General features: G+C 47.5%; 1 protein-coding gene across 10 annotated transcripts in view; it reads right to left on the reverse strand.

The window, feature by feature from the left end:
* Positions 1 to 1367, reverse strand: part of TYK2 (tyrosine kinase 2) — a 23527-nt gene extending 22160 nt beyond the window's left edge. For 2 of the 10 annotated variants that reach the window (XM_019659266.1, XM_019659276.1), the window contains exons 1-3: positions 1269 to 1366; positions 596 to 709; positions 409 to 420 (exon numbers count right to left, since the gene is read on the reverse strand). In XM_019659266.1, coding sequence (XP_019514811.1) covers positions 409 to 420; positions 596 to 709; positions 1269 to 1359 — 217 coding nt within the window. In that variant the 5' untranslated portion in view covers positions 1360 to 1366. Of the gene's footprint in view, positions 1 to 238; positions 421 to 558; positions 810 to 1129 lie in introns of those variants that run through there. The other 8 variants (XM_019659269.1, XM_019659268.1, XM_019659270.1 and 5 more) reach the window with 8 other exon arrangements.
* Positions 1368 to 12783: the final 11416 nt, after the last annotated feature.

Here is a 12783-nt window from a genome sequence, read left to right on the forward strand (position 1 = left end):
CCCTGGCAACTAGATTGAAAACGGTGACTGGACTTGGAGCTGAGCTGCGCTCTCCACAACTAAGATTGAAGGACAACAACTTGGAGCTGATGGGTCCTGGGAAAATCACACTGCTCCCCAATAAAGTTAAAAAAAAAATGTCCTTCCTGAAAAAACAAAAAAGCTTTAATTAAAAAAAAAATCTGCTCTGAACCCACAGTCCCAAAATAACCACGCAGACAGGTGTGGTCAAACAGACCTGGGCGGGTAAATTTGGGCACTCCCTGTGTCAACTCCGGCAAGTCACTGAGCTACGCTGGGTCTCAGTTTCCCCATTGAGAGAAGAGAGATTCTGAGAGCGCTGCCATCAAAAGATGGCTGTGATGTTTCAACACAATTCCACATGTTCCTCATATGTTCAGCACAAACCTTGATACAGGCCTAAAAAATAACAAATATGACAAAAACAAGAGTAAAATCATTATTATTGGTTTCATTCTCGTGATCGTTTTTTTCGTTTCAGTCCAAGATTCCTACTTCCCATCCCCACCCCCATAGGCAACCCCAGGTCCTTCTTACCCCCCAGAGTAAGGAAGGGTTGTGTTCAGTTCTCTACCTCCAGCCCAGCTCCAGGACTTTTCAAAAGCCAGGCTCAGGGCCCAGGCCTCCTGAGGTCTCCGGTATCTCCAGGGAGGCGCTGTCAGTGATTCCACTGATTCCACCAATGTTACTGATTTAAGACAAACAGTGATGGGAAGAGGAGAATGTTGTAATAGCATCATGTCAAATTTGTCAGGAATCAGCTCCTTTCTCTAAGCCTGTTTCCTCATCTGGAAAATGGGCAGATAAAGGTCACTCTCTCAGAGGATTGTGGGAAGGATTCAATGAGATGAGGCAGGGAAAAGGCTCAGCACAGGCCCTGGCACGCAGCAGGCCCTCGATAAATGTTCGCTATTATTATCTATTAACGTTTGATAAAATACGTGGGGATGGGGCTTTTGGGTGCCCATCTCCTCCTTCCTCGTCCCCATTAGGCCCAGACCCAGCTTTGAGATAGGGTCAGGATGTGGTCTGCACCAGGAAGCCTGCACCCCCACACACCCAAACCTCCAAACCCCGCTGACGGGCAGGCGCCGTGACGTGCACCCACCAGGCATCGGCCAGTCCCGAGGCAGCGGGTGCTTTTATTCATCTCCGGCCAAGCGCTGCCAGTCCCGCGCCTCCCGCCGGCCGCATCCTTCCTGATGACCTCTGGGGGGCACACTTCCCAGGCCCTTCTCCACACTCACCCCATCCTGGGGACAGTAACTCGAACCCGGGACCCAGCCCCGCCGCCCACCGCAGCCTCCGTCTGATCGCCGCCGAGACAGCACCTCCCATTGGCCGCTTGAAACGGTCACACTCATTGGCCGCTCACTACAGTTGCACGTAACTATTGGTCCTTTTGCTGTAACGGAGGCGCTCATATTGGTTCCTGGATCGCTTTTTTTCCCGTTCAACCACGATTGGCTGGGTTGGCTCCGGAATGCGCCAGAGCGTACGCGACTGGCTGACGCGGGGTGGGCGGAGACGCGGAAGTGGGTGGCCCTCAGGCTGGCGGGAGAATGTGGTCTTCCAGCTACGGCGCGATCTCAGTTGCCCCCTGGGCGGTAGGCCCAAGTCAGGCTTCCGGACCTGACTCTGGTGCAAGCCCCAGATCCCCGTCTCGGGGATCAAGGCTGCAGCCGGTCGCCATTCAGTACTCCAGCCGTCTGCCGTATGCCTCCCCATTCCATCCTGACATGTCACTGCCTGGCCAGCCCCATCTGCTGGCTGAGACGCCCCCTTCCTCTCTACGGAAGGCATTTCTATCCCACCTGCTCACATCCCTTTCCAGATCTCTTGCATTCCTGTCCTCCGAGGCCACCTTGCTGTCAAAGTAGCAACTTGGACGTCCCACCTGATCTGAGTTTTAATCTCCACACAGCAAGTCTCTGCCATTTACCAAGAAGGCTATGCGCTTAACGTTTTACACGCATTATCTCATTTGATACTGGCAGCAGTCCTCTGAGTAGGAGCTCTTATACCCATTTTTCAGAAAAAGAAACTTAGGCACAGAGAGGTGCCAAAGACTCTCTCCTTAACCAAACTTTAATCCTCTGAGGCCTCTTCTCCTCTAGCCTTCCGCCTTGCCCCAGGTTCTGCCTTTACCCAGCCCAGTCTGAGCAAAGACTCCTAAGTCATCCCACCACCCTTGATATCTGATCAAGTTCCTCATCCCCAACCTTTGATGCATAAGTCCTTGGCCTCTCTTTAGGAAAAATTCTGTTAAGTCAGTTTAACAAGAGTCCCCCTATCCTTAATGTCTCACTCTTTAGCCATTTTCCAACCATAGACCACCCCCACCCCCACTCTGCTCTTTGGCTCCCCAGCTGTCTTTGCTGTACTCAGAATTGACCCCGATATTTCAACCCTATTTCAATCCCCCTATTGCAATAGACACGAATTAAGTTTTTCTTACCATTTTAACAAGCATCAGAATAATCTTTTCTTTCACAGAGGTTGAATAACTTTCCTAGGTCACAGCACAAAAAGGCAGAACCAGGTTTATTTCTTGAGTTGGAGCCGTAACTGCTGTAGCCAAGGGCACGTGGCTGCTCCTCACTGAGAAAATATAGGGAAAGACATACTCTTCCTCACAAGGCAGCTACGGAGATTCAGTGTGAAGTTGTAGAGAGAGACTCAGCCTGGCTCCTGGAGGGTAGTGAGTGCTGGGAACCTGGGGCTGGGGAATTAACAGTGACATCCTGTCAAGGGAAGAATATGCAGCTGGGGAATAAATGAGGGCCTTTGTACTAATATGGAGACATCTCCAGAGTGTCTATATATTTTATAATAAAGGAGAGGAATAAAAAGAATGTGTTTTTGCTGGAGGAGGTCATCAAGAGGTCGTAACACCCGGTTGGCCCTCGAGCTGGACCCAGACAATCACAGGCTCCTCACCCCTCCCCTGTCCTTGGAATGTATGCTCTGCCTACCATTCCCACAGTGGGGGCAGTTCCAAGGACACGGCCTTGAGAGAGTAAGGTGTTGTTGAGACCCTCTGGACACTATATGTGACTGAAATCAGGTAAGGCCTCTATATAAACTTTTAAGATTCTGGTGGGCAGGTGCAAAGATCTACTTGTCTTGCAGCCACCTAAGACAAACCTCGTATGTAAATTCTCTAGCTTATGAAAACTGCCACCTGCCAATCTGGAGTGATCTGCCTCTTTCTTCAGTCTTTCCTTGTCCTCTGTGTACCAGGAGCCAGTTTACAAACCAACAATTGTATTTTATTGTACCTGTTCAGCCCACCTATGGAAGAACTCAAGAGAAAAATGGAAATATTCCTTAGCTCAGGGAGAGAAATCTTAGGGTTCTACTTGACTCCCCCATTTTTCTCACACCCACCTCTGATTCATCAGCAAAATTGGCCTGCTTCTCACACCTCCCTGTTCAGCCCCCATCATCACATGCCTGGACCACTGCAGTTGCTTCTGTTGTTTCGGGGCTCCTGCCCTTGCCCCCCACAGTCTGTCCTTGGTTTGCCCAGAGGGCACCATGAGCACCTGAGTCAGGCCATGTTCCTCCTCTGCTCAGAATCTTCCTTGGCTCCCACCTCACTCAGATAAAAATCCCAGCTCCTTTCTGTGGCCCTGCATGACCTGCCCTGTCCCCTCCCTGCCCTCACCTCTTCCCACTCTCCTTCTCACTCCCTTTGCTTCAGCCATACAGATCTCCTTGCTGTTCCTCCAATATACCAGGCACATTCTGTCCTCAGAGTCTTTGCACTGACTGCGTCCTCTGCCTGGAATACACTCCCTCAGATTTTTAAATGACTCTTCCCCTCACTTTACTTAGATTTTCCAATACTAAATTGCTGTTTTGTGCACGCTATTCGACTTTATAAAAACATACCATACTGTACGTGTCCTTCTGCCACTTGATTCTATTTACTCAGTGACACATTCTTTTGTTTTTTTAAAGATTTTATTGGGGGGTCAGCCGAGTGGCTCAGTTGGTTAAGAGCTTGCTCAAGAGTGCAAGCTCTGAGCAACAGCGGTTTGAGTCCCACCCGAGCTGAGCAGCCGCTGAGCTGCCAAAAGGTGGCAAGATGGGACAGCTGGAAAAAAAAAAAAAAGATTTTATTGGGGAATTTGGGGGAGGGGAACAAAGTTGCTGTCCTTTTGTTCTTCAGTCTAGTTGTGGAGGACGTCGCTTCACTGGCCCAAGTTGGTATTATCATTGCGTTCTTCCTGGGTGAGGCAGATCGGTTGCCGGCTTCTGGACGGCTGCTCGCAGAGGCTCTTGGCAGCTCACGCCGGCTGCCGGCCACTCACGGTAGCTTATGGCAGCCCACTGCAGCAGGGGCTGCAGCCTACACCGTCGCCAGTAACTCGTGGCAGCCCAGCTCCAGGTGGAGCTGTTGTTCACCACCTTAGCTGTAGAGGGCAGTGTCACTGGCCCCCATGGGGGATCCGAACCAGGGCCCTGATGCTCAGAGCTGGCGTCCCAAGCCAGCTCTTAACCAATGCGCCCCTCGGCCGGCCTAGTGACACATTCTTAAGATTCATCCATGTTGACTCAAGTGGCTCTAGAACACTCCCTTTCTCTGCCATATCACATTCCAACTGTAAAAATCGATAGTTCAAAACTTAATTAATTTAATTGTCCATTTTCTTGGTAATGGCATTTTGTGTGCTTGCCAATTTTGTTGCTACAAGGAACATTCTTGTGTGTGAGAGAACATATGGTTTTTTGTTTCATGATCGCCATTACACAATTGCTTATCTTTTACAGGAGCAGGTGATCAGACCTAATGCCTGATTGTATATGGGTTACAGAATGGTGAAGCCATTTAAATACACGATCCCAATGGGCTCTTATGCTGAGGTCAGGGCACTGAGTGGGGAGGAGTGGGTCCCTGGGGTTTAGAATGGAAATAAAGGGCTGACACAGGGAATTTGAAACCATAAATACCTTTCTCTGAAGGAAAATCGGCCTTTCCATGTGTGATATTGTGATATAATAAGATGTACATATTTGGTCTTTATTCCCGATTCCTGGTGCAGAGCTTCTAGAGCCCTTGTAACTTCCAGAGGAACAAACCATGTGATTAGAAGGTTGGAACTTTCAGCTTAACCCCCAGCTCCCCATATACAGGGAGGGGAGAGGGGCTGGAGATTGAGTTTAATCACCAATCAATTCAATCAATTGTGCCTACGTAATGGAGTCTCCATAAAACCCCAAATAGCAGGATTTAGGGAGCTTTTGCATTGGTGAATACATCCATGTGCTGGGAGGACGATGCCCCCCAACTCCATGGGGACAGAAGCTCCTGTGCCCAAGACCCTTCCAGCCCCTGCTCTGTGTATCTCTTCATCTGGCTGTTCATTTGTATTTTTTATAATAAGCTGGGAAAACTCTGTAATGTTTCCCTGAGTTCCATGAGCTGTTATAGCAAGTTATTGAACCTGAGAAGGAGGTCGTGGGAACCCCCAATTAATAGCAGTCAGTCAGAAGTAAAGGCGACAACCTGGGACTTAATGATTGTATTGGTGTAGAATTACCCCTGGCCATTCACAGAATGTGAAAGCATTCACAAAACTCAGAAAACTAGGAGAGCAAGGCAAGTTTTATTGAAGGTGGGGCACAGACAATGCCCATGGCAACGTCTAAAGAAGATGGCTTCCGCTGGTAGTAAGGGAAGAAACACCAGCAGAGGGATACCGGGGCAGTCTGGGGTAGACAGCTACAGCAGGTTGCTGGTTAGCTGGGGTTTTATATTTTTCTATGCAGGATGTAGGGGACTAGTCATTTTGCAGCCACTTACCATTGTGGCTGTCCCCTTGTGAGAACTGTTGTTGCAGTTGACTTCCTCCAAAAATTGTTCTGGTATTTGTCAACCTGGAAGTGTAGTGCTAGCCAGGAGGCTCGAGATTAAAGTGGTTAATCTTTAAACCTATTCCTGTTAGCTCCCAGACTCATTCTTCTTAACTCTTTTTCTGACTCATGAATGATTGGAGGCTGAAGTGGGGGGCAGTCCCGTGGGATTGAGTCCTTAGCCTGGGCAGTCTGCACTAACTCTGGGTAGTTAGTGTCAGAACTGAATTGAACTGTAGGACACCCCAGTTGGTGTCCATAGAAAACTGGAGAATTGCTTGGTGTGGAAAACCCACACATTGGGTGTTAGAAGTGTTCTGAGTCAGGAAACAGTTTTCCTTTATCACGCATTAAAAACAAAACAAAACAAAAAAATCTTTCATGGGTTCACCTATGGGCCCAGTGTTAAAGAACTACAATAATAAAGCAAACAACTACTCAGGCTAAGAAATAAACTCTCATCACTCTCCAAAAGCTCCACATTCTGAATCAGCAAACCCAACTCTTTGTTCCTTCATCTTGTTTCTTCGTGGCCTTTATGACTACCTGACATTTCACTGGAAGTTTCTTTGAGAACTGATTTTAATGCCTGACTTTCATTCTAGAATGTTAGCTCCACAAGGGAGGGGCCTGTCTGGTTCTCCACTTGTAACTTCAGATCCTGGAATCGTGCCTGGCACACAATAGGTGCCATGAAGCTGGTGGAGTGAATGGCCGTGGGGAGCTATCTGGGCCCAAGTTGCTGTCCTGTCCATTGCAGAAAGACTAGCCATGGCCCTCTAGCCTCAGCTTCCTCTCTGCCACTGGAAGTGTGGCGGCAGGAAGGCAATACCACATTCAACAGCTAGCCCCGGAAAGGTGGAGCAACCTCTGCTGGGGCCTGGAGGCTACACCAGAGAGGACGCCTGGGCCCGGGATCCATTGTCTACAACCTCTGGAGGCACCACAGGAAATGTCAGATGAGGTGACTACTACTAATAATAATAAGGATGGCAACAATCCCAGTAATAATTAGTTATAATTGCTCATATTGTCCCAGCCTGGATGTTGGGCCCAGGGCTGGGCGCTTAGAATTATCTTGTTCTCTTAAAGTGGGACCAGCACCCCCACTTGACAGATGAAGAAAATACAGTCCATAGGAGGCTGCTGGGAAGGCTTGTGTGCTGCCCCTTACATCACAGAAGGGGGTCCAGGCCCAGCAGGAAGGCTCCAGGTCACACCACCAACTGTTGGGGTTTGCCCAGGACTGCAGGGGTTTCCCAGATGGGACTTTCAAGGTTAAAATTGGGACAGTCTGGGCAAACTAGGCATCCTTCCCCAGTGGGTTTTCAGGAGGAAGCTAGAATCAGGGGATTCCCCAGACTCCAGAGGCCTGCAGGGGCCTCCCCAGCGCTCCCAGCAGACCAGACAAAAGCCTGGAGTTGGTGAAATAAAAGCATAATCCCTTTGTGTCCGTTTGACTTGGAGGGTTCAGGGAACGGTCAGCCCCTTCCCAAAACAGCCATGAGGTTGGTTGGGAATCCTTCCAAGGAAATTCCAAGCCCGGTGGAAATGTGGGCACGTCTGTGAACACAAGGCCTTTAGAAAGTGGCTACAAGCAGCCAGGACATTCTGTACTGGTCTCAGGAGGAAACAGAGGAATTACATGAAGAGTACACGAAGGCCGAAGCCAGAGGGTCTGGGTTCAAATCCCAGCTCAGCCACTCTATGACCCCAGGCAGTCCCTTAATCTTACTGCACCACAGTTTACTCCTCTGCAAAATGGGGCTAATCAGAGTCCCAAACTCAGAGGTGTGTCAGAAGCATCAAATGCGTTTATACATATAAAGAGCTTAGAACAGAGCCTGGTGGGACTGAGTGGTATTATCTTTTCCATTTAATGACATTTCTTGACAATCTTTCCTTTCTATTATATACAGATCTATTTTGCAGAATTGTTTTATTATGAAACATTTCAAGCGTTCAAAAAAGCATACAAATAAATAAAAACATCACCTACACAAAAGGTGGAAACAACCCAAGTGTCCATCCACAGATGAACAAACAAAATGTGGTGTATATATACAATGGAATATTATTCAGCCATAACAAGGAACGAAGTTCTGATATATGCTGCAGCGTGGATAAACCTCGAAAACGTTATGTTAAGTGCAGAAAGCCAAAAAAAAAAAAAGGGCAAATATTGTGTGATTTCCACTGATAAGAGGTCCCTAGAGGAGTCAAATTCATAGACACAGAAAGTAGAATGGTGGTTGCAAGGGCCTGGGGGAGGGGAGGGGAGTGAGTGTTTAATGGGGACAGAGTGTCAGTTTGGGAAGATGAGGAAGTTCTGGAGATGGATGGTGGGAATGGGTGCACAGCAGTGTAAATGTGCTTAATGGCATGGAATTGGACACTGTGCTCTGGGGCATCAATGATGGTCACATAATATTTGCTGGTCTCTAATTTCCACAGGGAGATATCAATGGTGGTATCACACTTACGTTCAGCTTTCAGTGTATCCAAAACCCAGGCATTACTTGAAGGAGACCTTTCCAATCTCGGCAGCCTCCTTCTCAAATTTTTTGATTGTTCTTTCATTGGTCCCATCACACTTGTAGATCAAATGACCAGCAGAGGTAGACTTGCCAGAAACTATGTGTCCAATGATGACAATGTTGATATGAGTCTCTTACCATTTGGGCTTAGATTTGGCGGTGGTTTTCATGACACCTATGTTCTGGCAGCAAACCCATTGCAAGAAAGCTTGATATTTATTTATTTAAGATTTTTATTGGGGAATTGGGGGAGGGGAACAGCGCTGGGGAATCAGGGGAAGGGGAACAGACAAGTTGCTGTCCTTTTGTTCTTCAGTCTAGTTGTGGAGGGTGTTGTTTCACTGGCCCATGTTGGTATCATCATTGCGCTATTCCCAGGTGAGGCAGATCGGTCGCCAGCCTCTGGACGGCCGCTCACGGTGGCTCTTGGCAGTTCACGCTGGCTGCCAGCCACACATGGTAGCTTATGGCAGCCCACTGCAGCTTCACTGCAATCTACGCCATCGCCAGCAACTCACGGCAGCCCAGCTCCAGGTTGAGCTGTTGTTCACCATCTTAGCTGTAGAGGGTGCAGTGTCACTGGTCCTCATGTGGGATCCAAACCAGGGCCCTGCTACTCAGAGCTGGCGTCCCAAGCCAGCTCTTAACCAGCGTGATATTTATTTTTAAATAAGTAACTCATTCACAGGGTTCCAAATTGAAAAGGCACAAAAGGGATTTGAGGACGCTTAGCCCCCACTCTGTCTCTGGACCCCTGACACTGGGTTACTTACTGAATTCAAAACATGCTTATGGTTTAGTGGTTCCTCAAAATGTTAAAGGTAGAATTACCATATGATCCAGCAACTGCACTTCTGGGTATGTACACAAAAGAAAGCAAGGACTCATAAAGAGATACTTGCACACCCATGTTCATAGCAGCACAATTCACAACAGCCAAAAGGTGGAGCAACTCATGTCCATCGATTGATGAATGGATAAACAAAATGTGGTGTATCCATACTGTGGAATACTACTCTGCTTTAAAAGGAATGAAATTCTGACACAAGCTACACCACGGATGAAACTTAAAAACATTATACTAAGTGAAATAAGCCAGACACAGAAAGATATTTTATAAATGGAGAATTAGTGTTTAATGGGTACAGAATTTCTTGTACTTAATGCCACTCACTGGATTGTATACCTAAAAAAGGATTAAAATGGTCAGTTGTATGGTATGTGCATTTTACCACAATTTAAAAACACAGATTTATGGAATGCCTACTGTGTGCTGTGTTCTAGCCATGAACAAAACACAGGAATCCTTGCCCTGGAGGAGCTGATATAAACCTGATAAATACTAACAAGTGGACTTAATGGTGTGTTGGAAGGTGGTAAGTGGTAGGGACAAAAGAAGTTGAGCAGGTAAGGATATTGGGTGTGGAGCCTAACTTGTACTAGGCTGTACGCAGCACCCAGCACCATTCCAGGCACCCAGCAGGAGCTCCAAATATTTGTTTTCCTATGAGTAGCTATGGATTGAGGGCTCCCTCCTGTGGCCACAAAAAAAAGTAAGTTGTACCACCAGCTTCCTTGTCCTGACATCTGATGGGTTGTGCTAATGGAAGTCTGGAAGGAGAGCAGAGGTGGGAGACAAACAAACAAGGGGTATCTGTGCCCCCACTCCCTCCTAGCCCAGCCACGGTTCAGGTAGTGGTTGTGTCTGCGGCCACATATCCTGCAGGGAGTGCATCCTTCATGGCTCTAGATCTTAGTGAGCTCTACTAACGCTGTTCCCTCCCCCATGCCCCTTAGCTCTGGACTTGTTAACAGTTCTCCATCTTCGCTGCTGCTAGTTCTGGGGTGCCTCACTGTGGTTGACAGAATAACAGCTCCAGTCCTTCCCTGCAAATCCCGTGAATATGTTATGCTGCATAGCAAGGGAGAATTAAGGTTGCAGATAGAATTAAGGATGCCAATCAGCTGACCTTAAAATAGGGAGATGAGCCTGAGGGGTGCTTAGAAGTGAAAGGGGGAGGCAGAAAAAGAGGTCAGAGTGATGTGATTCAAAGATTTGACTCATTTTTGCCACCTTTGAAGAGAGAAGAAGAGGCCCTGAGCCAAGGAATGCAGGCCTCCTCTAGAAGCTAGAAAAGGCAAGAAAGCGATCCTACCCAGAACAGCCCCCAGAAGGATCACAGCCTGGCCAATGTCGTCATTTTAGCCCGGTGAGACTTCCGACCTGCGGAACTAGAAGGTTTGTGTTGAAGCTACTGTTTGTGGCAATTTGTTAAAGCAGCCATGGGAAACTAATATACTCAACATACTTTTGCTGGTTTTCCAACCCCTCTCACATCACTGACACCAGTCCCTTCATTAGTTTGTTCAGTTAAACACTTTTGAGTGGAGTTCTGTTTCCCACTAAGCCCGCGATTCTCAACCTTCCTAATGCTGCGACCCCTTAATACAGTTCCTCATGTTGTGGTGACCCCCAACCATAAAATAATTTTCGTTGCTACTCTATAACTGTAATTTTGCTACTGTTATGAATCGTAATGTAAATGTCTTTTTGTTTTCCGATGGTCTTAGGCGACCCCTGTGAAAGGGTCGTTCAACCCCCAAAGGGGACGCGACGCACAGGTTGAGAACTGCTGCACTAAGCAGTCCTGCTTTTGGGAATTTTTCTTGCAGGTAGGAAGCCTGTACTCATGGGAAATGGTATACAAAGGCATTTCTGGTGGCATTGCTAGAAAAAGTAGATTGGAAAAAACTCAAGTGTTTATCAAAAAGGGCTTGTGTGTGTGTGTGTGTGGGGGGGAGGTGACCGGTTAGCTCAGCTGGTTAGAGCATGATGCTGATAACACTAAGGTTGCCAGTTTGATCCCTGCATGGGCCACTGTGATCTGTGCCCTCCTTAAAAGAGCCAACTATGCCATTGTAGCATTAAAGCAATGTGTAACACCAATGACCATGGCTGTTCCCTAATGAAATTAAAAAAAAAAAAAAGGCTGGTGAAATACATGCTGAGATAGGTAAAAAGTTAACAGGAGCAAGCTTGTGAGTTAGCAGGAGCGAGCTTAAAAATGAACCCCTTGGCTCTGAATCCCATGGCTAGCACTGTACCTACAAGCTGACGAGCACCTTACATCCATCATAGGTGGGAACAGAACCATTCTCATTGCGGCAGCTGCCTTCTCTAGACACTGCCATAGGTCCTCACTGCCCGACTTTCATAAACCCTTTCTTGCTTTCCTACTTTCCTGAGTCTTGTGAATTCTTTCACGTTCTGTAAACGACTAGGGGTACCATATTTCTCCATGTATAAGACACTTCCATGTATAAGATGCACCTTAATTTTGGGGCCCGAAATTTGAAAAAAAATGTATTACATAAAGTTATTGAACTCAAGTTTTATTCATCATAAAAAAGCGAAATTCAAAAAAAGCGGGAAATGCAAGTAAAAAAAACTACAACCATTGTATAAGATACACCCAGTTTTTAGGCCTCAAATTTTTCGAAAAAGGGTGCATCTTATACATGGAGAAATGCAGTAATTATAAACCAATACAATGTACACGTACTGGGGGCTGGCCGAGTGGCACGTTGGTTAAGAGTTGGCTTGGGACACCAGCTTTGAGCAGCAGGACCCCGGTTCGGATCCCACATTAGGGCCAGTGACACTGCACCCTCTACAGCTAAGATGGTGAACAACAGCTCAACCTGGAGCTGGGCTGCCTTGAGTCGCCGGCGACGGTGTAGGCTGCAGCCCCTGCTGCTGTGGGCTGCCATAAGCTACCATGTGTGGCTGGCAGCCGGCGCGAGCGGCCTGGCAGCCAGTGTGAGCTGCCAAGAGTCACTGTAAGTGGCCATCCAGTGGCCGGCGACCGATCTGCCTCACCCGAGAAGAGCGCAATGATAATACCAACATGGGCCAGTGAAGCGACGTCCTCCACAACTAGAATGAACAAAAGGACAGCAACTTGTCTGCTCCCCTTCCCCGATTCCCCTGCGCTGTTCCCCTCCCCCAATTTCCCAATAAAATCTTTAAAAAAAAACACAAAAAAACATAACAATGTACACATGCTGGGACTTTCCATGCAGGAAAGAATGAGAAAGTACTGATGGACTGACAAAATCTGTAGGTCATGTTGTTCAGTGAAAAAGCAAGATGCATTTCAGATTACGGAGTGGCTGTTTTCTGTAAAAAGAAGGGGAAGGGATAAGAGTATATTTGATTTATAAAAAGAAACCCTGGAAGGAGTCACAAGAAACCAGAGATAGTGGGTTCCAGTGGTTGGGGGCAGGGAACCAGCAGAGTGGAGGATGAGTAGAGAGGGAGCCGTTTCACTGTGAATCCCTTAATAGCATTGATGTTTTAAAT

This window comes from Hipposideros armiger, unplaced genomic scaffold (assembly GCF_001890085.2).
Source record: "Hipposideros armiger isolate ML-2016 unplaced genomic scaffold, ASM189008v1 scaffold_298, whole genome shotgun sequence".
NCBI lineage: Eukaryota > Metazoa > Chordata > Mammalia > Chiroptera > Hipposideridae > Hipposideros > Hipposideros armiger.